The 27,404-nt window shown below is 36.9% G+C and overlaps 1 protein-coding gene and 1 pseudogene across 2 annotated transcripts in view; both read left to right on the top strand.

Moving 5' to 3' along the window:
* The first annotated feature begins 7,119 nt into the window (after positions 1-7,119).
* AIMP1 (aaRS-interacting multifunctional protein 1) lies at positions 7,120-25,625 on the top strand. Its single transcript, XM_090392267.1, has 2 exons — positions 7,120-7,225; positions 24,590-25,625. Exon 2 carries the CDS (start codon positions 24,632-24,634, stop codon positions 25,550-25,552), a length of 921 nt encoding a protein of 306 aa, XP_090248393.1. The 5' UTR covers positions 7,120-7,225; positions 24,590-24,631; the 3' UTR covers positions 25,553-25,625.
* The window catches only part of LOC150110234 (aminoacyl tRNA synthase complex-interacting multifunctional protein 1 pseudogene), a 34,845-nt pseudogene continuing 14,611 nt past the window's right edge, over positions 7,171-27,404 (top strand). Inside the window, exon 1 of the transcript XR_016548295.1 lies at positions 7,171-7,225. The product of XR_016548295.1 is annotated as an aminoacyl tRNA synthase complex-interacting multifunctional protein 1 pseudogene (transcript). The remainder of the gene's footprint in view (positions 7,226-27,404) is intronic.

Raw genomic sequence — 27,404 nt, 5'->3', positions numbered from 1 at the left:
ATCAAAATCCAGCCGGCTACTGTAACATACTACAGGAAACTGACAAAAGAATTGGACTCGAGCAATACTCAATACCACACCTTCTCTCTCGTCTCGGAGAAGAATCTGAAGGTGATTCTCCGGGGTGTCACAGATGACATAACCACAGAGGCTGTCCTCCACCACCAGGACCTGCCACCTACTAAGATCAGCAGAATGACTAGAACAGACAAAACCCCAATGCCTCTGGTTTGAGTGGAAATTCTTAAAGCCTATTAAAATATTTATGATTTAACATCAGTCTGTGGACTCCAGATCACCCCAGAACTACTCCGGAAAAGGTCAATGCCACAGGTGCCAGAAATTCGACCGTGCTCAGACTCTACAAGGCAGAGTACAAATGCCTGAAATGTGCTAAGAACCACCCCACTAAGACCTGCACAAAGCCGAAAACCACCTCGGCTAAATGTGCCAACTGCGGTGGCCCTCATCCTGCTAACTACAAGACATGTATTCAGCACCCAAAGAACAGACGGATGGAGACAGCTAAACCGTCCTCTTCTTCTAGTCAAAGAGCACCAGAGGCCCCCGCTCCACAGCCGGAGACTTGGCAACAACAATCAGTGACCTTCAAAGAGAGTGGAGGCTGAAGGCAAACAAGAAGTTATGCTGATGTGGCCCTCACAAGCAAATTAACATTAGAACAAAATCAGGCAACAGCACCTACAAATCTGACAACTGTTATTACGGCCTCTTTAGCAAACATGCTACAAGACTTCAGCCTGTCTAAACCTTCAGCAACCTCCACTTCAGCAACCTCCACTTCCTATGCGAAATACAGGCCATCCTCATGATAATCATAAATAAATAAAAACAAATTCCAGCCTCTCTTCAGATCATTGCATGGAATGCAAATGCATTTAGAAACAAAATTCTGGAGCTCCAAGGTTTCACCTACAGATATCAACCAGATATTATACTGATCAGTGAGACACATCTTAGACCCTCAGACATGTCAAAAAATACGGGGGTTATCTCCTATTCAGAACTCCAGAGGTGGTGGCATTGCCATCTTTATTAAAAATTATATCAAACACCATTCTGTAAACAACCCATCACCCACTAACCTTGAGATCACAGGCGTGGAAGTATTCACTAGCTCCGCTGGCAGATTGAAAATCTACTCAGCTTACAACCGCCCTTAAAAACTCTACTGCGCTCAGATCTAAATGCCATTTTAGGAGTCAGAGAATCCATCATTATTGCTGGGGATTTAAACTCCAAACACCCTGCCTGGGATTGTAGAACCACCAACAAGAATGGCTGCATCCTTTCCAATTACATAGGATCAAACTATGCTGTTGTAGCAGGTCCTACCGAACCAACTCATCTCAGTATGTCTGGCACTGCTGACATCCTGGATATAGCTATCCTGCACGATATTAAACTTCAGTACAGCCTAAAATCACTGAATGAGCTGTCATCAGATCACAACCCAATTCTACTACAACTGGGAGAACAAGAATACCTGTCTTCACCTTCTCATTCATGCATATCGTGGGATAGATTGCCAAAAGTATTTTTGACCTGTTCCTCACATATGTACAGAAGAAGATGTGGAATCTGCAGTTACAAGTCTCACCCAACAAATTAAGTCAGCTATAACGGTAGCCACCTCCTACAAATTTGTTCCCAAGCCTTGTCGTTTATCTGAAGATACTGTATTATGGACCTAATCAGAAAAAAAAAAAAATAGAGCTGGAGGATATTTCGCAACACTCGCCCACCTTAGGACAAAACAGTTCTTAATAGATTGAATGGGGGCAGTAAGAGATGTACTCAAAACTCATAGAGACCAAGATGAAAAGTTAGCCTCTATCTCACCTAATGGTCACTCTATCTGGAGACTATTGAGAAACATCAGAAAATAAAAAAAACAGATCCTTCCCACCCATATTCTTTGACCAGGGTCTTGTTCACACGGATGTGCACAAGGCAGAAGCCATAGCAAAGAATCCGGATATGTGGATTTTATATAAGGATTTTATATAAGTGATAGATTTCAATCACTTATATAAAATCCACAGACAGGTCAGATACTCATTAAAACTCCCTGATACCAGTGCTGACCATACTGCACCCATATCACCTGCAGAAATATATGCTATTATTAAAAAATTAAAGAACAAAAAAGCTCCTGGGCCAGACGGTATCTCAAATAGGATGATCAACCTGTTGCCCCATAGAGCTGCAGTGCACCTGACTATAATCATTAATGCCATCTTAAGGTTTTGCTATTTTCCTTCCATCTGGAAACAGGCTAATGTAATTCCAATTCATAAACCAGGTAAGGACCCACACCTCCCCCACAACTATCGTCCAATCAGCCTCATCTCTAACTTAGGTTAAACAGAGAAGGTCACGACTTCAAGCTTCAATAAATGAACTAAACATCCTCTCCAATGAGCAGTTTGGCTTTCGGCAGCGCCATAGTACTACCCTACATATCCACAGAATTGTGGAATACATTACCACCAGCTATAACTGGCGCCAGTGAACAGGAGCTGCTTTTTCTAGATCTATCAAAAACATTTGACAAAATATGGCACTTCGGACTGCTACATAAACTTATCTCAGCCTCACTAAAAATGGTACATCTAGTCAGATTATATTTATAGAATAGATCTATCCAAGTCAAGATCAATGGTTCTACTCATCTCAGCGCCATATCTTGGCCGGAGTGCCGCAGGGATCCCTACTGGCTCCTTTGCTATTTTCTATATACATGTCAAATATCCCGCACAATCCAATGTCATCCATCATGGCCCTATATACAGATGATACAGCAATATTAACCAGATCTCTCCGACCACACTTCATTACCAGAAAACTTCAAGGAAACATTCTAAAGCTGGAGGGATGGATCTCCAAATGGAGATTGGAAGTAAATCCCCAAAAACGTTCAGCCATTCTCTATAGGAAAAGGCCAATATCTCCTGCAGGAGACGTATTACTATTCAATACTAAAATTCCCAGGCAGACAGAAACAAAATACCTAGGTGTGATGCTCGACAAAAAACTAACTTTTAACCAGCATATCAAGTCTATGTGCTCAAAGGCATCTAAAGCCATTGCCCAGATCTATCTGATTATTAATAGAAACAGCAAACTAAGCAACAGAATCAAATTGCAGTTATACCAGATGACGATTCGTCTTCATAATCACCTATGCCTCTCCTGCCTGGAGCCACACCTCTGATACCAACATTCTCAAACTACAACGAGTACAAAACAAGTGCTTGAGAATGATTCTGAACGCCCCATGGTATGTTAGAAACAATCAACTTCATCGAGATACAAATATTCCTTTCATCTTCTCTTTCCTACAATCTTTAGCAACTAAGTTCCTAAAGATGTCCATACACCCCAATGATCTGGTTCATCAAGTTGTAGCACAAAAGGCAACTGATATATTCAAATATAAAAGGCCAAAAGCATTTTAACTTCCTGTAGCGATGTATAATCTCCATGACCAACCAGGGCGAGCAAACTGCTCATAAATTCTACCCTCACTGTAACCGCAACAGATAGCGGGGAATATGAAAAGCATCTTGCTTCACCCTTAAAGATATTAATGTCAATTGTCAATTGCGTTGTTCGGTGATAAGAAGTATGAACAGAATGAGTAGGACAAGGGAGCTCAGTGACTTTGAATGTGGAGTAGTTATTGGCTGCCAGATCAGGAAATCTGTCAGAGACATTTCAATCCTACTCAAGTTGCCCAAGTCAACAGTTCGTGACGTGATTATGAAGTGGAAACGTGAAGGCAAAACCACAACAAAACCAAGGTCAGTTCGTCCGCGTTTAATGACAGACAGGGACCGTCGAGCGTTGAAAAAGGTGGTTCGTGGAAATCAGACATCGAGTGAAACAATCACCCGGGAGTTCTGCAGCTACTAACTGGCCAGCCAGTACCATGACTGTGCGAGCTTATTGTCTATGGTATTGTCTATGGTAGAAGACCAATTTGGTGATGACTATTGTCTGTATAAACATGACAATGCCACCTGCCATAAAGCAAGGTCTGTGAGAGAATTGTTTGTGGACAATAACGTTCCAGAAATGGACTGGCTGGCCCAGAGCCCTGACCTGAATCCCATATAACACCTCTGGGATGAATTAGAAAGTCAACTTTGTTCCAGACCTCAACGACCCACATCACGATCTGCTCTGGCTACAGCTCTTCAGGAAAAATGGGCTGCCATTCCTCCAGAGACTTTCCGACACCTGGTAGAAAGTCTCCCTGGCAAGGTTAGAGTCATAGAAGCAAAGGGTGGACGAACCCTGCATTAATGTCCACTACTAGAAAGTGTGTCGCAGTGGAAAGTCTGATTACAGTTTCGAGTAAGTGTCCGGATACTTTTGATCAGATAGTGTATTTAAGATGCTGTATGATTGCCAGCCTGGCTGGCTGAGTGGTTAGCGTATCCGCTCTCCAGCCAAAAGGCTGAGGGGTCGAATTCCGCCGTGGGCATGGATGTTTGTGATTGTCTGTGGAAATACTAGTGGTGGTCGGCGGTAGATGGCGTTGGTGTAGTTGCGGTCAGTTGGTGGAGACAGCTGTAGAGCAAATGCCCTCCCTCGATGAGTCTATGGACTCTCTGGAGGTGTAAAATAATAATAATAATAATAATAATGAACGTGTGTGTGACAAAGGAACCTCCAGCAATATTGTCTTTGACTCATTGGGGATTTTGGGATAGTGTAGCTCAGTGGATGTGGCGTTTGCACACCCCCGCGCTTGGCCGCACGAAGGAAGGGTTGGTTTCGAGTCTAGTCGGCGACTAGAGGAAATTTTTCTAAGCTTTTTTTCGACCGGTTCCCGAGTTAGTCGATCTCTGGCACGGGCAAGCAGGTTTTTCCTCCCGGAAACTCGGGTTTTTCGTCCTGTAAACTCAAGAAAATCGACCGTAGAACCCACATTATTTCAGACATTAAATATATTGTGTTAGGGTCAGGGACCACGAGATGGCGGCACATTTGAGCCGTCTCTCTTCACTGCGTACCGCTTAATTAGTGATAGCCTTGGGCCATCTGTCTCTGATTGGGTACCAGTGGAGATTGAACTGCCCACTCAGTCTCCAAAAGTTAGATAAGGCTAAATGGCCTCGCCTACTCCCGTTTACGGGAATAAAAAGGCGTTAGCTGATTTTTTTTTAATAATAATAATAATAATAATAATAATAATAATAATTCATATTTATTATATTAAAATGATTATATATGATTTAAAATAAAGAGCCAATAGGCTTCATTTCGGCGATGGAAAACATTATTTAAATTAAGGGGATATTAAATCCCACATTGTTTGTTTTAAAACCGAATAAGAAACTCAAAGATCGGAATCAAAGAGTTTCATGCCGAATATAGTAACTATAAACGTATCGGCAACTACTAGCATAAGCTGAAGCATGTAGTTTATGGGTGTACCTTTTTGACAACTCGTATAGCAGAGTATATAAGTTCTTTTTGCTATACCCTTAGTATCATACTTTGGTCTAGCTACTCACTGATGAGATCTCAATAAAGATCGAACCCGGGCTGGGTTGTGACCTCCCACCATAATGTATAACATCATACATCTCCTAGGAGATGGGTTTTTATTATGGTAAATACTAAGAATAGCGATCAGAACTCTCTCCACCTTTGCAACGAGTTGCCCTAGTTTGTACTACGTACTTGAATTACGTGCTTTAACTTACGCTAGTAGTCGCCGATACGTTTATAGTTACTATATTCTTATTCGGTTTTAAAACAATGTGGGATTTAATATCCCCTTAATTTAAATAATGATTATATATATATATATATGTTAAAGATACCAAGAAATTTTAAACCTGGTTTAACTTCATTTCCCAAGTAGCAAACAGACTAAAAGTCAAGTTTGCGCCTGCAATTGATGCAAGTCTACCTGATCCCACAGGTAGTGCAGGACCAGGGCAACTCGTGGCAATGGTGGAACAAGCTCCGATCACTAATCTTAATATTTACCCTTAATGCCAAAACACATCTCCAAGAAGGGGATGTATGATGTTTTGTATTAAAGGCAAGGGGCCACTACCCAGACCGGTTTCGACCTTTATTGAGGTCTCGTCAGTGGGAGCTAGGCTAGAAATAGAAATACCAAGATTTAGCAATACAGAGCTTGTATTTCGCCAAAACAAGTTACCATAAGGTGTTTTAACCTTATTAAATAAAAATCTCTGGAGGAGATATAAATGTAGAAAGTATTTTTACCTTGGGTATAAATATGTTAAAGATACCAAGCAATTTTAAACCTGGTTTAACTCCATTTCCCAAGTAGCAAACAGACTAAAAGTCAAGTTTGCGCCTGCAATTGATGCAAGTCTACCTGATCCCACAGGTAGTGCAGGACCAGGGCAACTCGTGGCAAAGGTATCTTTAACATATTTATACCCAAGGTAAAAATACTTTCTACATTTATATCTCCTCCAGAGATTTTTATTTAATAAGGTTAAAACACCTTATGGTAACTTGTTTTGGCGAAATACAAGCTCTGTATTGCTAAATCTTGGTATTTCTATTTCTAGCCTAGCTCCCACTGACGAGACCTCAATAAAGGTCGAAACCGGTCTGGGTAGTGGCCCCTTGCCTTTAATACAAAACATCATACATCCCCTTCTTGGAGATGTGTTTTGGCATTAAGGGTAAATATTAAGATTAGTGATCGGAGCTTGTTCCACCTTTGCCACGAGTTGCCCTGGTCCTGCACTACCTGTGGGATCAGGTAGACTTGCATCAATTGCAGGCGCAAACTTGACTTTTAGTCTGTTTGCTACTTGGGAAATGGAGTTAAACCAGGTTTAAAATTGCTTGGTATCTTTAACATATTTATACCCAAGGTAAAAATACTTTCTACATATATATATATATATATATACAGTATAGGTCTAAACGGCCTCGTCTACTCCCGTATACGGGAATAAAAAGGCGTTAGCTGATTTTTTTTTTTTTTTTAATCAGTGTTTGCATAATTCCGTTCACATTCAAAGCACGTATGAGTCTATTTTAATGGCTATATTACATATTAGTTGCACTTTATGCTTGTCTGCGGAAGAAAGAAAGGCGGCGTTACAGTAGTTCAAAGTTAATACGATTATTTTAGACCGTTGAGAAATGAGAACGAGATCTGAAAAATACCTTCTCATTCTGTAGACCTGAAAAGGTCAGTGTAGTGTGTATTTTAAATGTGGATTTCATTATCGATATATATATATATATATATATATATATATATATATATATATATATATATATATATATATATATATATATATATATATATATATATATATATAATATGTAGAAGGTATTTTACCTTGGGTAGAATAAATGTTAAAAATACATGAATAAAGAATAAATGCAAAACCAGGTTTAAAATTGCTTGGTATTTTTAACATATATAATATGGTATATTTTGTGGATTACAGTGGCAAATTCAGAGGAGGGAATGATGCTTGCAGTGGTTTCTCCAGAAAGTTTAAAAATATGATGAGAGAAATCGTGCAAATATCATTTAAAATATTTTAAAATTATAAATAATATGAAATGCTATTAGGTAAACTAAACAAATATGTTGGGGAAAATATCTGTTTCCCCCCCCCCCCTTTACCGACATCCACAGAAGTCAATAGCCTTTCTCAAAATTGAATTGCATCTACCAATGTACTTATAGAAATACACATTCTTTAGGGTTTGTAAAGCCAAGTATTCATATGTCTTTTTCACCCTTAATACAAAAGTTGTGTTTTCTTTAGTGTAATAATGTTTCGTAAAAAGCAGAGGTGATCTGAAATTTGCTGTTTTTCTAGAGGGAGAAGCGTGGAGTATGTACTTTCTTGAATGAATGAATTGGTGCTCATCTAGTGTTTTTTTGCATTAATATTATAATTTCAACTCTTAAATTTTCTCAGCCACAGCCTCTCAACCTTAATCCTAAGAACATTTTGTTGGAGTGTTTATCCAAATGGAAGCAATAATAGGTAGCACTGATATTCAGTTAGATTTTTTTTTCTTATTTATAACCCAGCAAGGATTTCCACTTTCTTTTTTTCCATTGCCATTATTATATATGGATATTTCCATGGAGTTCAAAAATCACTGTGGGAGGCCTGTGCTGACCATCATTACTCATAACTCATTTTAGTGGATTGCTATGTTATAATAGTATCCAGATATGGATTTATCAAAGCCTTCTATGGCTTTACTAGCTGGTGTGGTTTTCAACATTCAAATTATCCACTGCTGTTTTGTGTGCTTTTGCACTTTGTCCTCTGAACTTCATTTTCTTGTTGTGACCAATAAATCAGTCTTATCAATTTCTAGCAGTGGCTTGTCACTATGCAAATCAGAACTTTTTCAATCCAAAGCACATAACTTTACACTTTCTGCATTGAAACAGCAACCATTATTCTTGTCATAATGTCAGCTTATTCATCATCATGTAGGATATATATTGATTTTTTAAATTCAATAATAAAATTAGACTGGGATATATTGGCTGAAGATTTTAATAACAAATTAAGCTGACTAGTTTCACCAACTTCACTGTTGGCTTCATCTGGGCATACATAAGGTGTTAAAAAACAGCTTAAAACAGGTCAAGAAATAAACACAAATGAATACTAAACGTTATTCAAATTCAAAAGACACATTCAAATTATCCATTGCTTTTTTGAAAATGTATGACGTTTTGTATTCGTTTATGTTTATTTCTTGACTTGTTTTAAGCTGTTTTTTATCACCTTATGTATGCCCAGATGAAGCCAACAGTCAAGTTGGTGAAACTAATTGGCTTAATTTGTTATTAAAATCTTTGGCCAGTATATCCCAGTCTAATTTTATTATTGCATTAAAGTCAGTGGTTGAAAAAATAAATTATCATATTGATTTTTTGTACTGTTGCCCTTTCTATCTTAGCATCATCAGAAAAGAACTGGATATCATCCATGAAATCATCTCCAGTATCATTAATTGCAAATTAAACAGCAGTAGATCATGTATAGAGCTTTCTAGCCCTACACTTTGATTGTACTCCATCACATGCATCTTTATCCATTTCTGCTTATTCCATTTACTTAATCTATTACCATGCATATTCTGTCAAATGCTTTAGGAGATTCCAACATCATAGTATAGCCATTATTCTGCTTCACTCTAACACAAGTAAATTGCTAAGACAAAAAACTTAATAAATCTGAGTTGTCCTTTCTACAGTATCATATTCTTGTCCACCCATTCCTAATTCTAGCTTTCACAATTTTTTCCAAAATCTTAACTACCATTTATAAGATAGTAAAGGGTCTGTAATTTACTACCTCATTTGGATCCGTGCTTATGTAATGAAGCTATTTTAGTATTTTGGCTTATATGCTGGTTTAAACTCATTATTATTATTATTAGGTTTAGCAGAATGAATACAGCAAAAACACGACATAAAATAAAAGTTTAAGACATTAAAAAATACAAGTGATGTCTCTCTTGGCAGATGAAAAACAGGAACCAACAAACTTGTATTTTGTTTCTCTGTTCCATATTCATTTTATTAAATCTAATAGTGAGTAATGAAACTATCTTACTCTCCTTCTTGAGATGGCAGCTTAGACTTAAACAGCTTGGTCGGAGACAGTCACTTCTCTTGCACATTCCTGCAGCACACACCAGTATATATCATAGCAGTATTCATATTGAGATTTTGTAATATCTTGAGCACTTTCATTCATCTATCCCAATTGTCACATCTGTCTGCCATGTTGATCAGTGCTTTACCTCAGCCTGTCAAAAGAATTCTTTTGGATCTCCTTTGTCCTGCTCAGGTAATTTTCTCTCGCAATTTGATTTTGCTTTAATTTCCCTTGATTATTTCCCATGCATTGGTAACATCCTTCCCTTTGCAGTTTTCATGCCATGGCACTACACATATATGATCCCTAAGTTTATCAATCTCCAGCTCTGTCATTTCATATAAACCCCTTTTTATTTGAAAATTCAACATGCTTGCTACATTCCAGGATAACACTGATCATTCTCTCTATTTGGGGGTAAAATAGCTACTTTGGATATGGACAAATCCTCTGATATTAATATCAAATCCAACATACCCAAAACCCAAGTTCTCTTCATCACATACTGTTTCAGGTAATTCTTTCACTAGGTATATAAATTCCATCCCTCCCTCCACATGTTCTTTCCTCTTCCAGTCTACATTCCTATAATTATTAGTATTATGTGATGCCTCCAAAGACTCATCATGGGAGGGCACTCCGCTCAACTCTGCTACATCTCACCATCTCCCCTTGTACTTAATTCTCCAAATACATGCAATGACACTAGTACAATCAATGCCCTCTACTATCCATCAAACCAACAACAGTATTTTTTGTCTGTAAATTGCATGTATTCTCATGGCTGATTTGTCTGTATGCAGGATGAAAAACTCAAGTTTCTGGGAGAACAAACCACTGCTATCTCTGTATGAGATCAGCTAACTCACCTTCTCAATTGAAAAAGCCTATATAAAAATTTCTCTTCACAATGAGAATCACATGCAGGTTTTTTCCAGTCAAAGGTGCAATGTTCTGCTATTCTTCCAATTAAGCTATGGAAGCATGTAATATTTGTGAGTTTGTCAAAACACAGCATCAGTAATAACTAGTCTGAGCAAAAATTCAACTTTCTTTCTCTTCCCTTTAAAATTTCTTAAAATATTTCTACTGTTTTGACAAGCATTATCGCTCAAGATATCTTCCTGTGCTCATAGAACTGAACTGTCAGTACATATCTATATCTGCTTTTGCAGCTCCAGGCCTCTAATAGAAACTGACTTTATATGTTTCCTTGTTTACCTTTTATCTTACAGATGGATTGCAGAAAGCAGTACATGTTAATCTTACTAGTGTCTAATTTCTAGCATGTGCAGCAACATTTTTAATTGGTAAATGATTGTTGTATGTACCATATTTTCCTTATTTTTTGATTTGCTTGTTGTTTCTACACACTGATGCTGTACTGTTATTTTCAGTATTGAGATATTTGTGCTTTTGTTAAAGTTTATTACTGTAGTTATTGTGTAATTATGTTGCTTTAAATAAAGATTTTGAATTCATTATATCAGCACTATCAAGAATGAATGGCTGGTGCATTCCTCCTCTTCAGTCTGTTTAATGGAGTGAAAACAAAATCTGATTTTGAAGTTCTGATGCGGTACGAATGTGCAGGACCAGCAACAGGTGATACCAGGACACCAAATCTAGTGCACTGGCATCTGTTGCTGGTCATTCACATCAGGATAATGGTTTTGCAATGATTTATCAGGGATCATTCTCGAGTATCTGCTGTTCAGGTTCAATTAATATGCTTTCTCATGGCATTTTGAAGTATTCATATATTCTTAAGGCAAAAGAAATGGTGTTAAAAAAGTAAAAAGCTGATAATTTCATGATGACAGTAATTTTTCAATGGGCTTTTTCAATTGAAGGTAAATTAGTTGATCTCATACAGAGATAGCAGGGTTTTTCATCCTGCATATAGGCAAATCAGCCATGCAAATATATGCAATTTACAGACAAATAAAAGCACTATTGTTGGTGGTGGTGAGTGGTAGAGGGCATTGTGTGTAGCTAGAGAATTAAGTAGTATGTAGTGAGGGTATAAATAGTCATTGCTGACTTTGTTAGCAATGATGGTAAGTGGTTAGCATATCTGCTCTCTGTCCCTCTGACTGTATATGAATCCAGTCATGATCATGGATGTTTGTGATTGTCTTCAGGTGAGAAATGAATTTCATCACCCTGTGTGCAACCAGTGTCCTGCTGAAAAAGTTCCAGTGAATTATTCAAAAAAAAATACAAGAAAAAAAAACGTATAAAGTAGAAAAAACAACTTTTACCATCCGTGATACTAATAATGTATTATAGGTTTGCTACCTTTCATTGGTTTGAGTCACATAAAAAACTTCACTATACATGAAGTCTACAACCACTTTCAGGTCTGCATATGCCGTATATTTGAGTTTCACAATGAGATGTTTATAAGGATTATCAAAAAATAAGTTGTAAAAGGAAGTGCTATATGCAGATAGCACTATTTTGTGGACCTTTAAGCTCAAGCCCTCATAAAATAATACATTATCTACCAGGGCTTCATTAGAAAATAAACAGCTAACAGATTGATTGTTCTATTTTAAACAGAATCACCTCTTCTAGTAAATGATTCTACTGTTTCTCTCATGAAAGAAGTAGTAGTAGTGTTCATCGTCTAATTATTTTAGAATTTGTTAACAATATCAGAAATTTATGCAAACTGCTAAAGCTGATGTAAATTGAAAACTGGCATAAATGTGCTCTTTCTCTATTCTGGTTTATTAACAATAGATCCGATGGAGTCCAAGGATTCATCACGTTAGGTACACGCTGTCACACATCAAGCTTATCAAAATGTGCTTTTCGTTCAATATATTCCACATTCACCACACTGTCAGGCAGTGCGTTCCACTTTTCATTGCAAAGAACTTGCTCCTTTCTCACGTCCGCCTTATACAGTTTTTAGACCAGTTATTATCACCTTATCAATCTTCTCTGGACCCTTCCTAATATATCCTTATCACCATGAAAATAAGGTGACCAAATCTCCAAAACCAGTATTCCAAACGAGGTTTGATCATGGCCTTATACAGTAGAACCATAACCTCTGTTTCTGCATGTTAAGATCCTCCACATCATTGCCATAATCCAATGTGATATTCACAACTTGTGCAGTGTGATCCCTGAAATTTAATCCCTGTCCACCACCAACAACATTCCCAGATCTTGTTTATTTATATACACAGCCTTACCATAAATAAAGAACACACAACACTTTCTCTTCTTATTGTGCTATCTTCTATCGAAGGTCAGCAACCATCTTGGCGAACAAACTGCGGTCTTGTGCTAATCTGAGCAGTTGTGCACTGCTCTTTCCTGTCCACGTCTTGATGTTGTCAAACCATGATATTCTTTTTCTTCCTCTAGTTCCTTTGCCATCAATTCTTCCTACCAAAATAGTTTGTAGAAGTTGGTATTTGCTGTTTCTCATGATGTGGCCAAGATATGATGTTTTTCGTTTCTTGATTATTTGCAAGATGTTTAGCTTTGCCAATGGATTTTAAGACCTCTTCATTGGTAATTTTTTCTGTCCATGATATCTTTAGCATTCTTCTGTATATATTCCTCTGTATATATTCCTTCTGTATATATTCCTGTATATATTCTGTATATATATATATTTTAACATTCTTCTGTATATATACAGAAGAATGTTAAAATATACAGGAATATATACAGAATATATAGCCACATCTCAAAGGCTTCGATTTTCTTGATGGTTGTCACCTTCAATGTCCATGTTTCTACTCCATAGAGCAGAATAGACCACACATAACATTTCAGCATTCGGCATCTGACTTCCATGTTTAGGTCTTTATTGCAGAATAGTGTTCTCATTTTCATGAAGGACTGCCATGCAACTTCAATTCTTGTCTTTATATCTATTTCTGGATCCCACCGTTCATTAAGCCAACAACCAAGATATTTATATCTTGACACTTGATCAATATTTTTCCCATTGAGTGTCAGTTTCATTGCTGATGATCATGTATTTTGTCTTGTTGATGTTTATATTTATTCCCATTCTTTGGCTTTCTATGTATACTCTGTCAATGAGTTTTTGGAGATCCATAATGTTATCTGCAATTAGCACGGTGTCATCTGCATATCGTAGATTGTTAACAATCTTTCCATTTATTGTGATTCCCTCTGGACATTCTTCCAATGCTTTTTTAAAGATTACCTCATCGTATATGTTGAACAGGAGTGGTGAGAGCACACATCCTTGTCTCACTCCTCTTTTGATGTTAATATCACTGGTGGTAATGTTGTCTAATTTATAAACACTTTATAAACAAAATTAAAAACATAACACTCAACAAAGACGATTTATTAGTCAGTTTCGACGTTTCTGCCCTTTTCACAAATGTCCCCATCAATGACACAATTCTCCTACTACAGAACAAATTTCAGCCCGACATTACGGCCCTCTTTGCCCACGTACTACAGTCCGGTTACTTTGTATGGCAAAACAAATTTTACCTACAAAAAGAAGGTACAGCCATGGACTCACCACTATCCCTCCCAATCGCTAACTTCTACATGGAAACTTTTGAGCAAGGGGCTCTTGATTCCACCACGCTATGACCGACAGTCTGGCTTAGATATGTTGACGATGTGTTCGCAATCTGGTCGCACTGGCGACAAACGCTAAACACATTCCTTAGCCACCTGAACAAACAACACGAACGCATACAATTTACCATCGAAATCGAAAATCAAAACTCACTCCCATTCCTAGATACACTAGTCACACATCTTCCTTCAGGCAGTCTATCCTTCATGGTCTACCAAAAACACATACATGGGCCAATACATACATGCTAATTCATACGACCACCCATCACAAAAATATGGAGTCATTAACACCCTTAAAAACAGAGCTACAACAATTTGCTCTAACCAGCAAGCCCTGAAACAAAACTAAAAATCATCAGCAACACATTCATAAATAATGGCTATAACAAAAATACTATTAATAAAATACTCCATAAAACAACAACAAAAACGAATCTAGCTTACAGTAAAACCATAGCCATCTCATACATTAAAGGGTTATCAGAAAAAATCAACAGAATCCTACAACATAACCTCAATGCCACCCACTAAACTTAAAACCATATTCAGCTCCTCTAAGGATCCTCTCCTCCCATTGGCACATCCTGGAGTCTATTGCATCCGCTGTAGTTTGTACTGTACGTTGGTGAAACAGGATGGACAATCCCTGTAAGAAAAAAACGTAAGAAAGAACACATTAAATATAATCATTATGGTGAAGCAGGCCTCTCAGATCACACGCTCAACACCTTACACCAAATCAACTGGAAAAGCACCCGCTCTTTACACCATACAAAAACTTGGTATGAAAGGAAATTTAAGGAAGCCTGCGAAATCCTGGTAAACCACCCAAATATCAACAACAAAGATGGCATGAAAATTCCAAGGATCTGGATGGCACATATTCAACCTACCTAATATACAAGATCCAGCATAAGTCAGGACTCTAGCCAATCTTCAGCTAATGTTAGAAACCATTCCATACCAACTGGCTGGAATGTACATGTATAATCATGATGTTAATATATGTATATCGATAGATACATAGACTTGTTGTTGCGCCCAATGTATTTCTACAACCAATAGATAACACTAATAATAGGACTCTAGCATTGATGTATAATTTTTTTTTTTTTCCACCAGAGGTCAGGCCAACAATTGTTGTAGCGGTTGGTCAGTAACTTTAACAAACCAGTGTGATTGTAGTGTAGTTTGTTTTCTGTGTATATTGTGTATGCTCCAGAAGATGACCTTGACATACATAAAGGTCTAAACGTCGAATGTAGATTTTAGTTATATTAAAATGAAGTTTTTATTCAAACACGGTAGTTGTCTCCATAATTTTCAAAAATGTACCATAAATACTGTTACAAATTTCACACATCCCCGTGCTGTCCACAGAATTGCACAAGCCCAGTTCCATTAGTGATGCAGTGCTCAGCCAACATTCACGTGCTTACCTGTAGAAAGTGAGTTGTATGTAACTATAGCTAGCCACTATGTATGAATTAACATGCAGTGGGGAGAATATGAGAACTATGTAGCTGTAATAGCACTTCACAAGGTTGGAATGCAGCCACCTGTTATTTTTCAACATACTGTAAACACTCAGGATCAGTAGGATGTTTGTGTATCGGACTGTTAACTGTTATAACAATATAGAAGACATATCTGACTGCCAAAGAACAGGTCGACCACGCTGCCTTAGGATGTAACAGCTTGTAAGGGCTGTGAAGGCACACCACTGCCGTAATCCTGTGAGAACATAGAAAATGATGTCATGAGATATGAACGTTTTTCAGAGAACAATGTTGTGGGTACTAACCGATGACCTGGAAATGAGAGCCTATCATCGTTCTACTGGACACTTCCTAACACCACAACTCGTGTGGCAAAAGGGGGGGGGGGTGATAAAATCAAAGGCACTTCTCCAGAGGTACACGAACAACAGACAGAGATATTCTCTTGACAGATGAGAAGATTTCAACCAGAGAAGAGTCGTTTAACTGCCAACGATCAAGTATATAGTCAGGATGGTTGCATAGCACATACCACAGCATCCAGGATTCAGAGATGGGGGGAATATATCGGGGGTATTCGAGTTTCATTTCCAAGAAAGCGGTCAAACCTTCACCATAGTGTATCAAGACACCGTACTGAACCTGTGGTATGGCCCCTGAGCAATACCTTGTTTCACAGTAGGCAATGGACCTTCCAATAGGACTCGGCCTGTGCACACAAGGTGAGAAGAACACAACAGTGGTTGAAGAGGTGAATGTGCCCCGACCACGTATCACCATCTGATTGGCCATCTGGAATCCTGATCTGAATCCATTGGACTTCAAATTGTGGTCAGACCTGCAAGAAATGACACCCCAGCATCACTGGCCTGAAGGTGGATTTGCACAAGCAGTGGCAGTGTTTCCATTGGATGCTATGTGTGCCGCCACTGATATGTAGCCTCACAGACTTCGAGTATACGTGAATGCAAAATGGGAATTTCAAACATTGATGCTGCTATATGCACATACATGTGGTTGGTATGTGCTGAAAGCTGTAAATGATTTACTGATAGATTAAAGATTTATGCACTGTTCAAATTGTAACAGTATTTATGGTTAGACTAGGTAGTTCTCACCTATCCAAGTCAGCAATCAGTTCTCCTTCCTGAAGTTTTTGTGGAAATGTAACTATAGCTAGCCACTAGTTGACTTTTTCATATGAAGTAACACTACTGATTCAGCTATGGATAATTTTTCATTGGAGATGAGAAATAATGAGTATAATCTTCATATTATGATTAAAAAAAAGATATGCAGCATGTCCTCATAATATTGCTGTTTTAAGTTTCACTCTAGGGACTTCAATTTTAATTTCACAGCTCAGCAAAATTTACGAAAACGTATAAGTCATCATCAAATTCCTGCCATGTACCCTCAAGGGGTGTACAGGATATGATAGTACTACATGAAAAAAATTCATAATTACTACCTTCATATCTACAATTTTCCTCCAAATCAGTCTGTTACTTGTCAAGACTCCAACATTATCAGATCTTATATTTCTATCGTCTAAGGCACTTTGTACCGTATCAGTACAACATGTATAAGTACATACACTAAATACTAGTTATGATTAAGCACATTACTTTTCATCATGCTTCAAGAATATATTCATTCTCAGCATTAGTGTGAGGTGTACACTAGCCGCCTCTCAATTTCTAAAAATATTCATCTTAAGGGTGCTTTTTTTCTCTCTTTATGGCATGAAAAAAATGTTAAAAGATTTTTATTTACTCATTTACCAAGGATATTTCCTCTTTCCTAAATTTAAGTCTATCACCCACTATTCCTGAGAGTAAAATCAGCAACCCATTGACCCTTTATTAATAGTTTGTAAAACAAAGTATAAATTCTGATTTAAATTCAGATAAGAAATATCTCTATTTTTGGTATTCATAAACATTTACCTCTAGATTTTTTTTTTTTTTTTGCCATTATCTTATCAGCTTCACTTGCCTGAGCCAAGCTATGTCATCCCCTTCCCATCACTACCACTATTATTCTCATATCTCCTAACTCTGTATATACCCAAGACACTGATTTTGATACATTTGAGTTTGTCATTGCAGTCATTTTTATCATTCCACAGCAGCTCACCCTTCATTTCCCCTTGAAATTGTTTGTTACTGTCATTGATGTTATTTACAAACTGTCCTGTTCCAATGTCTCAGTTCTCCAAACTTTCACACCCCTCTCACGCAGATCATTTCTCCTATATCATGTGGATCCCTTCTTCCCTTAAATCTGTCTTTGACATCTACAAATTCCAGCCTTCTGTATACATTCTAGCCACTGCATTTTGGAAGCCTGAAGTGATAAACGATTCAGGTTTGATCTCTAGAGCAGGATTTCTGATATTTGACACTTGGTCAGGTGGTGCTAACATCATGCTAATACTAATGTACTAGAGTATGACTACCTTTTGCTGTACTGCACTCTCGCTCATGTTCATGTGCTTGTCTGTTGATCTTCCATCCCATTTAAGAAATTAACACGTTTATATCTTATCTTAGCTACCTGTAAAACTTTTCATACTTCAGCCAGTCCCGAACAGATATTGCATGATCAACTGCCATCTTAGAATTGGTCACACGAGTCATTTTTTTTTTGTCATTTAATTGTCAGTATTAATGTAATTAATAAAAACTACACAAAGCTGTGAATTAAAAACATACTCTAATCACATCAAGAATAATTATCTACTTATCCTTTCTACCGAGTTCAGCGGAATGGTATCGTTGCTGAATGGGAGAATGTGTTCCAAGAGTTCGAAGAATAAATAGGATAGGAGTCAAATGGATGTGCAAAGCAAGAGATTCGTGAGAAATGGATGACGGGGAAGGAATACTGTCTGCATAAGGATGGTGTCTGTTATGAAAATTATAAGTATCAGGCCAGAAGAGTCACAACTGTTGTATGGAAAGCTAAGTCTCAATATGAAAAGAAACTGGCTCTGCAAGCTAAAGACAACCCACGAGAATTCTATCGATATGCTGTAGGTAAAAGAAATGAATATGAAAGAATAACTTTTGAATGCAGATGGAGTGAGGGTGACAGATGCAGAAGAGGTTGTTCAACTAATAAGTGCCCGTTTTGCTAATAGCTTTCAACCTGGTGTATGCAACATTGAGTTCACTGCTACCTCTTCACCGAATGAAGAGACTCAGGTGTGTGAAGAGGAGGTATTAGAGCTGTTGCACAAACTGAAGAAGAATTCAGCAATAGGAACTGATGGGATATCAGCACGGTTGTTAAAAGAGTGTTCAGCTGAACTGGCTGTTCTTTTGACCAGGCTAGGCCATATAATTTCAGTCTCAGAACAGGGAAGATTTTGCAGGAATGTAAAGAATGAATGGTAATCCTATTGCAAAAGGGTGGTGCAAAGACCAGTGTATCCACCTATTGATCAATCAGTATCTCAGGAGTGGTGGTGAAGAATTTGGAAAATTTGGTTAGGGCTCGCATTCAGAATGGGTTGACAGAGAATCTCTACTTTGCAATGAACAGCATGGGTTTACTAAGGGAAGGTCATATTTTAGTAGCTTGCATACATTGCATAAAATGAACTAGACAATTGGAATGGATACACCATGATACTTTTGGATTTTGCTAAGGCTTTAAGACTGTTGCATAAATTGGAGAATATGGGTTTGGATTATAAAATATTACCATAGTTAACCCGGCATTAGTAAGGTGGGGTGGCACAGATCCCAAAGATTTTAAATTGACTATAACTTTTTAACAATGTGTGCCAGTGAATCATGCCTCAGTATAGCTTCCTCTCCTGTAACCCACTACTCGACGCCATAGACGACAGGCTGTTGCACTCAAGCAAGTTTAATGTGCAGAAGTGTATAGTGTGCTGGGTGCACCAGACCCCACCTTACCAAAAAGTGTGACTATATTTACTTCCGAAACACGAGTTGTTTTCATGTATATTCTACTAAAATATTAACGTTACTGCTGTGTCTTCTATATTTTTACATATTTGCTTATAGTTGGTATGTAAAAATATAGAAGACATAAATATTTAGAGGGTATTTTGAGAATATCTTTTTTTTTACCAGATAAGTTACGTGCAGGAAGAATAGAGGTTACATCAGCTTATAATCGTCAGTTTATTTTCAGGTAATAAAAGTTTTATTTTGTGGATCTGCATTTTTATTCTATAAAATTACAGGACACTTAAACAATACATAATCTAATATTGATTAAAAAGATATGGATTTCTATAATACACTACATTATTTGGGTGGGTCTGTGGGACCCCACCTCACCAGTGCCAGGTTAAGAGGATGGCTGACTGACAGATATCAAAAAGTGGTATATTGGGGATGTTAGTCTGCAACATTTATGGTAACTAGTGATGTACCATAAGAATCAGTTCTTGGTCCACTGTTATTCACTCTGTACATTAATGATATTGGGAAGGATTTGATGGGCGACATACAGCTTTTTGCCAATGATGCAAAGATATGTAGGATAATCAGGAATGTGGCTGATATGCATTACTTGCAGAATGATTTGAATAGGCTGGAATTGTGGGCATGGGAAATTGGATGTCAGTTAAGGCAAAGTCATGCACTTTGGTGCGATTCTTTCTTCTTCTAGTAGTTTTAGCTTGCAAACTTTGGTGTGATTAGATATTCAGTATCATATTATATTGGTAGGATTATGCTAGAAAAAACTGATCAGGCTAAGGATCTTGGAGTGTTAGTAGATTAGCAAGTTGAAGTTCGGGGGGGGGGGACATATAGCAAAGATTGCAAATACAACTCAAAAGATAATTGCAGTGCTGAAACAAACTTTCACATATAAAGATAAGGATGTCATTTTGCCTCTTTACAATGCTTGATAAGACCTCACTTGAACTATTGTGCATAGGTCTAGTCTCCTGGTTTCCATTGTGATTCTGATACAGTGGAGTAAGTGCAAAGGAGAGTTATAAATGATATCAGGATTGTGGAATACAATTATGAAGACATTGAGAATTTGTAGACTGCAGACACTAGCAAACTGGAGAAAGAGGGGTTATATGATTGAGATGTACAAACTTCTGAAAGGATTTCTGTTGATGCAATTTTTCATTTTATGAAAGGTGGGGAAAAGACAAGAGGTCATCCTTGGAAGCTGAGAATGAATTCTGCTAAGAAGGGAGTTCAGGGCTAGATTTTTCTCCCATAGGGTGGTTCATGATTGGAATGGATTGCCATTAGATGTGGTATGTGCAAGCAGTGTGAATGAATTCAAGAATAAGTATTATGGCTGGTGTGTGTAGTATGTGCCCTCCCTCGTGGGTCCCTGACTCCCTGGAGGTCTTTCTTAACCTTCACTAAGCAACAACACAGTGCTATCCTAAAATAAACATGCCAAGAAATTATATTGTTGAACATATGGAAAAGCTTTATTTGATGTAAGTTGAATTTGTAAATTACATACATACAATAAAATGTGCAGTGACTACTCATACCGCTCTCTTACGTTAATTTTTTTTTGCCATTAATCAGATATTTTTCATTTTTGGGGTGATTATAAAAAAATTTATCAATTGTATTTGAATAATATACATACTGTAAATATGAAAGTATGAACAATACATAATACAAAAGAATATAAAAACAAACTGAAATATTCACTTTTCAAATAAAAAAATGTCTAGTGACGGCTAAGTTGGCTGTTCTAAGGAATGCTGTTCTGCAGGAAGTTTTACTCCTTCCGATGTTGAAGGCTGAGGGTAGTCGGGGTCGTCTGAGTTGTCATCTTGACTTTGTTGTGATGGCATCTCACAAACATGTCTAGAGTAGATTGTGTGGTCACACGCTTCTTGTTCTCGTAGATGGCCTTATAGCAAGCCATATCGGAATAGACACAGCAGCTAACATTTTCGAACCACTCAGTGTTTGATTCATCGATTCTAATGATCCTTCACTATTGTATTCACTGTCGAAATAGGTCGATTTATTTCCCAAGCTATTGTTGATAGAATTTTCCCACCTTCATACATATGAATTATTTTCAACTTTTCTTCTAAAGTAATTGCAGACTTCTGTTTTTTAGATTTATTACCAGCGCATTTAGTTTTGCATTTGCATTCCATTTTAAGGGTAAAAAAAATAACAAAACTAGCAGTGATAACAAGTGACTGAGCTAACTGCGCGAGGTATCTACTACTGTACTGCAACAAGGCTATCAAAGATGCACCTGTGCAAAGCCACAAATGTGTTCATATGTGCTAGTAGATTTATTAAGTAACTGCGAATTTACATTAGTCGCATGTTACGTAACTCGGGGTGTTACTGTATATGATATTTTTACTTTGATAGGTAGGATTAATTTTTAAAAAAGTTAGGGAAAAAAAACAGTGGAAGGCAGACCATAAGATGGTAATTTGGTAAACAAGCTTCTATGTCACACTTATTCAGTACTCTGGATATATCAAGGATGATCCACACAAGCTTTTGTGAACTTCTCCATCTTTTATGGAAAGATAGGCATGTTGGATAGGAGATTTGATATGGATTGAGTGGCAGAATTCATATCAGTGTCACTAATCAGTTATTGATCCTCCACATGTTGCTTTTGATGGCATCCGTTATTTTTGAGAGAAAATGAAGTTAAAGCAGTAGGAATGACAGTTTGTTAGTTGACTTTTTTTTTATCATCCTTTTTTCAGATAGGCTGAATATAGCCTTGCCGACATGGCATTTTCATACTCATCTTGCATGCATGTTTGCAGGATGAGTATGAAAAAGTGTAATGGTGATATAGTGTGAGCATTAATTCTAGTGGAACCCACATATTGAGTGCACTATTCATGATTCTTTTTTCTTTCTGCCAAAAGACCAGAGAAGGTGTGCAGTGTGTTCTAGGTATAGTGGGAGGTAATTTGATGTGGTCATGGCAAGATTTTTTCCTTCCAAAAACTCAGCATCCCCCTCCTTGCAAAGCAACAAGGTTGCCACTAGATGTACTTAAGATATATAGCATACTTATTTCATAGTGTCATTCATAATTGAAGCATAAAAACCTATCAACCACTGAACATAAGCATTTTTTATTGCTATAATGATATAATATTTTTGTTCATTAAATATGTGATGTACACCTTCTGTCCAAAAAGAAACTGAACTTTTGATAGAAAATAAAACACAGGCCAATTATAATTATTCAAATCACTTATTTCAATCAATATACTCTCCCTCAGCTTCGATACAGCATTTGGTACATTTCGATACAATTAATCCATTAAATGAGTTTTTTATATCAGTTTTAGTGCCAAGAGTGACAGTGTGTGTTGACGAACGGTTGGAAAATGAGTTTCAAACAGAGAGCTGCAATTGACTTTTGTGTTAAACTTGGTAAAAGTTTCACCGAAACGCATCAAATGCTTCAAAAAGCATACGGTGATTAATGCTTATCCCGTACTTAGGTTTATGAGTGTTACTGCTGCTTGAACATTTTCAATGGTGTCGCATCACTTTCCTTTCATCGGCAAATGAAGTCAGAGGAAGAGAAAGAAGTCACGGAGTGCTAAATCAGGTGAATACGGTGAGTGATCCAACACACAAACTTGGTTGTTGCTCAAAAACTCTCTCACAATGTTCGAACAATGTGCAAAAGTGACCAGCTGCCTGCATCACAATATTCATGCCGTACGCGACGAATTCTTCCTATTGATCACTTCAAAACTTTGAGATAAAACTCACCATTGACCATTTGGCTAGGTGGAACGAATTCTTTGTGGATAATCTCCTTGGAATCAGAAACAAATCAGCATTGTCTTTACTTTTGACTTCTCCAAGCGACTTTTTTTTTTTCGGATGCCTCTCTTCTGGCAGTCTCCACTCAGCACTCTGGTGCTTTGTTTCAGGCTCATACTCAAAACACCACGTTTCGTCACCAGTAAAGATCATTTCAAGGAAGTTTGAGTCCTTACGAGCAGTTTTAATGAGGTCCTTGCAGTGTTCAATTTCATATATTTTTTGGTCGTCAGTCAATTTGTGGGGAAACAAATTGCGAATTCAGTTTACGAAGGCCCAACTCTCAGTCAAAATGTTGTGCACAGTTGGTTTTGGAATCCCCAATTCATCTTCAATCAATTTCATAGACGATTTCAGATTTTCTTTGATGAAATCACGCACTTTCTGAATGTTAACTTCGCTCAGTCTAGTTTTTGGACGGCCAGGCTTTTCATCGTCCTTAAGCATCTCACGACCACTTTGAAATCTCTTAAACCACTCGGAACTTGAGTATGGGATAAGCATTCATCACCGTATGCTTTTTGAATCATTTGATGTGTTTTGGTAAAACTTTTATGAAGTTTAACACAAAAGTCAATCTTAGCTCTCTGTTCGAAACTCGTTTTCCTAACATTCGTCAGAAGATACACTGTCACTCGAGGCACTATAACTCGGCTTCTAATGAAACAAATGTCATAAACAGTTGACACAACAATAATGAAGGTTGCTGCTTTTGACAACAAAAAGATACAACAGATGGCACCACTAGTTTCTTCTATTTTTGAAAAGTTTGGTTTCTTTTTGGACAGAGGGTGTATATACAAAGTAATCTGTTTAACCATTCCTTCATTAAGCACAGCAAGTTCACATACTGTATAATTGAAGTACAATTATCTGATGCTGTACCAGGTAATTGTACTTCAGTTATATGGTAGATTACTGTATATGTATGTATGTATATGTGTATATAAAAAAATTGCATGTATGTATGTCATGTTTATAATCTCTGAACAAGAGTTTTTATTTTCAGATTGTTTGGTTAAAATTTTAAGGATATTTTTATAATAAGAAAATGCCTTCAGGAGAAGATTTTGCTCGGTTTGCTCAGAGAGCTAAAATGGCTGATGAAATGATTGCCTCCATTAAAGCTAGTATACAAGAAATAAAAGATATTGTTTTAAAAAGGAACTTTGAAGAAGAAACTGAAAGATTAGTAGCTGAGAATGAACATCTTAGAAAAGAAGTAGAAATGTGGAAGAATAAACTTATTGAAGCTGAAATTCAGAATGGCAAGCAACAGGTTTCACTTCCAGCTACAAATTCTAAATTTGTAGCTGGTGTGGTAGATGACCAGCCTTCTACTATTTCTGTAAATACACCTATAATTGAAATAATGGAGTCTGCAAAAAGCAAGGAAAGTGTAAAAAAGGAGAAAAAGGACAAGAAATTAGCTAAGTCTGCCCAGCCAAATATGTCTGTCAAAGATGATGATTCAAAACCAGTTGATGTTAGTCGTTTAGATTTTCGAATTGGGAAAATATTATCAGCTGAAAAGCATGCTGATGCAGATTCTCTTTATGTTGAACAAGTAGATGCTGGGGAAGAAACTCCTAGAACTGTTGTTTCAGGACTTGTTAAATTTGTTCCTGTAGAAGAAATGCAGAACCGTTTAGTTGTATTACTTTGTAATTTAAAGCCTGTCAAAATGCGTGGTATATTGTCACAAGCAATGGTGATGTGTGCATCATCTCCAGAAAAGGTTGAGATTTTGATTCCACCCTCTGGCTGTGTTCCTGGAGAAAAGGTTATAGTTGAAGGATATGAAGGAGAACCAGATGCCCAACTCAATCCAAAGAAGAAGATATTTGAACAGGTTGCACCTGATCTGAAAACAAATGATGATTGTATTGCTACATATAAAGGAAATCCCTTTGTAGTAGGTGGTAAAGGTGTGATTAAAGCTACTTCCATGGCAAATGCACATATTAAGTAGATCTGTATTACTTCATACGGAAGCATGTAAACTTTGTATAAGCATGACCTTTATTAAAATTGTTTGTTTTGCATTTAGATTTTTTATTGTTATATATATTGTTAGGAAATTATAGATAATTCAAATATTTGATTTATTCTTATTCATATATATTGTTTGGATGTGTTCAACTTTCAGAGTTTTTAGCAACATTCTGTGCCATTACATTCATTTGTTTTCCAAAAAATTATCTGCTATATAAATATCATATGCAAAACAAATTTTTAAGACTGAACATCACTTCTGCCATCATTCTAATTTTTAATATCTGAACAGCAAAAGTTAGGAAAAAAAAGAAAAAAAAAAAAAAACAGTTGGAATCAGGAATTTAGAAGTAGGTCAGGAAAATTATTTTGCTGTTATGGAAATTATATTATCTGGAAGTTGACATGACCTACCTACTTTTAAACATTTGGAATGCTACAGGTTTGCCTTTAATGCATTTTAGAATTAGACAAAACATAAAAGAAATAAATTTTAATTTAGAGCCTGTGCATGTTTTATTAGCATATCACTGAAATCATCTAACAAGTGAAATACCTAAGCGAATGGAAGGCATGCTATGCCAAATAAAAATCATCAGTCTAATTTATATTGGAATGATGATCTAAATTCAGAATGGTCTAAATGGCTTCAACTGATTCTTTAAAACAGCCTTTTGAATTATTATTTGACACCTCCAAGGAGTCCAAAGACTCATCGAGGGAGGGCACCAACTCTACAACTGTGTCTCAATCCACCGCAACCAACAATGCCATCTACTGCCAACTCCCACTAGTATTTCCACAGACAATCACAAACATCTGTGCCCACTGCGAGATTCGAACCTGCAGCCATTTGGCTGGAGAGCAGATACATTAACCACTTGGCCAACCAGGAATTTATATTTGAATCTGTAGATGACATGTCTATTTCATTCTAGTCTTCTGGATAGCATGCACTTGAGATATCACTGAATAGTGGGTCATCGGTAAGACAGGAATTTTAATAGCTAGTTTATATACAGTGTTTCTTATATATGAGAGGTGTATGACTCATATCTTGTAACACACATATCTGACTGATATGTGTATGCTACATAATTTTTTTTTAATTTTTTATTCTTTAATAAATATATTGGAAGGAAGCAACAAGTAGTTAAAATCTCTATACTGCTATACTGTATTGCATATGCCATGCTAGCCTTATCACAGGTATGTTTTTTGACAGTAACCCCATTTTGATATATATTTGAAAATGTATTTTTATTAAAATTAATCGTCAATCACCAGTAGATTTTCCCATTATTGGTTTCATGTCACAGTCAAAAAAACTGATAAGATACTAATGACTGCTCCACGACATTAATAAAATTACATGTAATATAAGAAAGAGAAATTAGCCAAAACATCAAATTAGCAGTATAAATAACAGTGTTTGAACCATTAATATATATATAAAGTAAATATTCAGAAATAAACTATTAGAGATAAGAGTTTTAAGGAATGGAATGGTGATGAGAGTTTGAAAAAGAATCAAACTTTAGCAGCTTTCAGAGATGAACTATAAGTATACAAATATTGTTGGATAAAAAATGAAGGAGTTTGAAAACAATTATCAAACCTGAAACTTGGCGGCAGACTGAACAGCATGTGGTGAAGTTGTCTGCAAGGATAGAAAAAATCAGAAACTATATGGGAGACTCAAGAACTGAAAGAGACAGTTCTGGCAAAAAGAATCATATTGAAAGTTCCTAGCTGATGTCCTAGAATACAGAGAAAAATGTAAGAAAGCAAAGAAGTGCGTAAAATTAGCTAAACAAAAGTCTTGGGAA

The sequence above is a fragment of the Typopeltis vanoorti genome, chromosome 1, assembly GCF_054136105.1.
Source record: "Typopeltis vanoorti isolate ZY-2024b chromosome 1, IOZ_Tvanoo_1.0, whole genome shotgun sequence".
Taxonomy (NCBI): Eukaryota; Metazoa; Arthropoda; class Arachnida; order Uropygi; family Thelyphonidae; genus Typopeltis; species Typopeltis vanoorti.
The sequence above is the reverse complement of the archived record's forward strand: the minus strand, read 5'-3'. Positions and strand labels throughout refer to the sequence as shown.

Excerpts from the sequence above, each read along its gene's own strand:
- AIMP1 (XM_090392267.1), top strand. The coding sequence starts at position 24,632 with ATGCCTTCAGGAGAAGATTTTGCTCGGTTTGCTCAGAGAGCTAAAATG.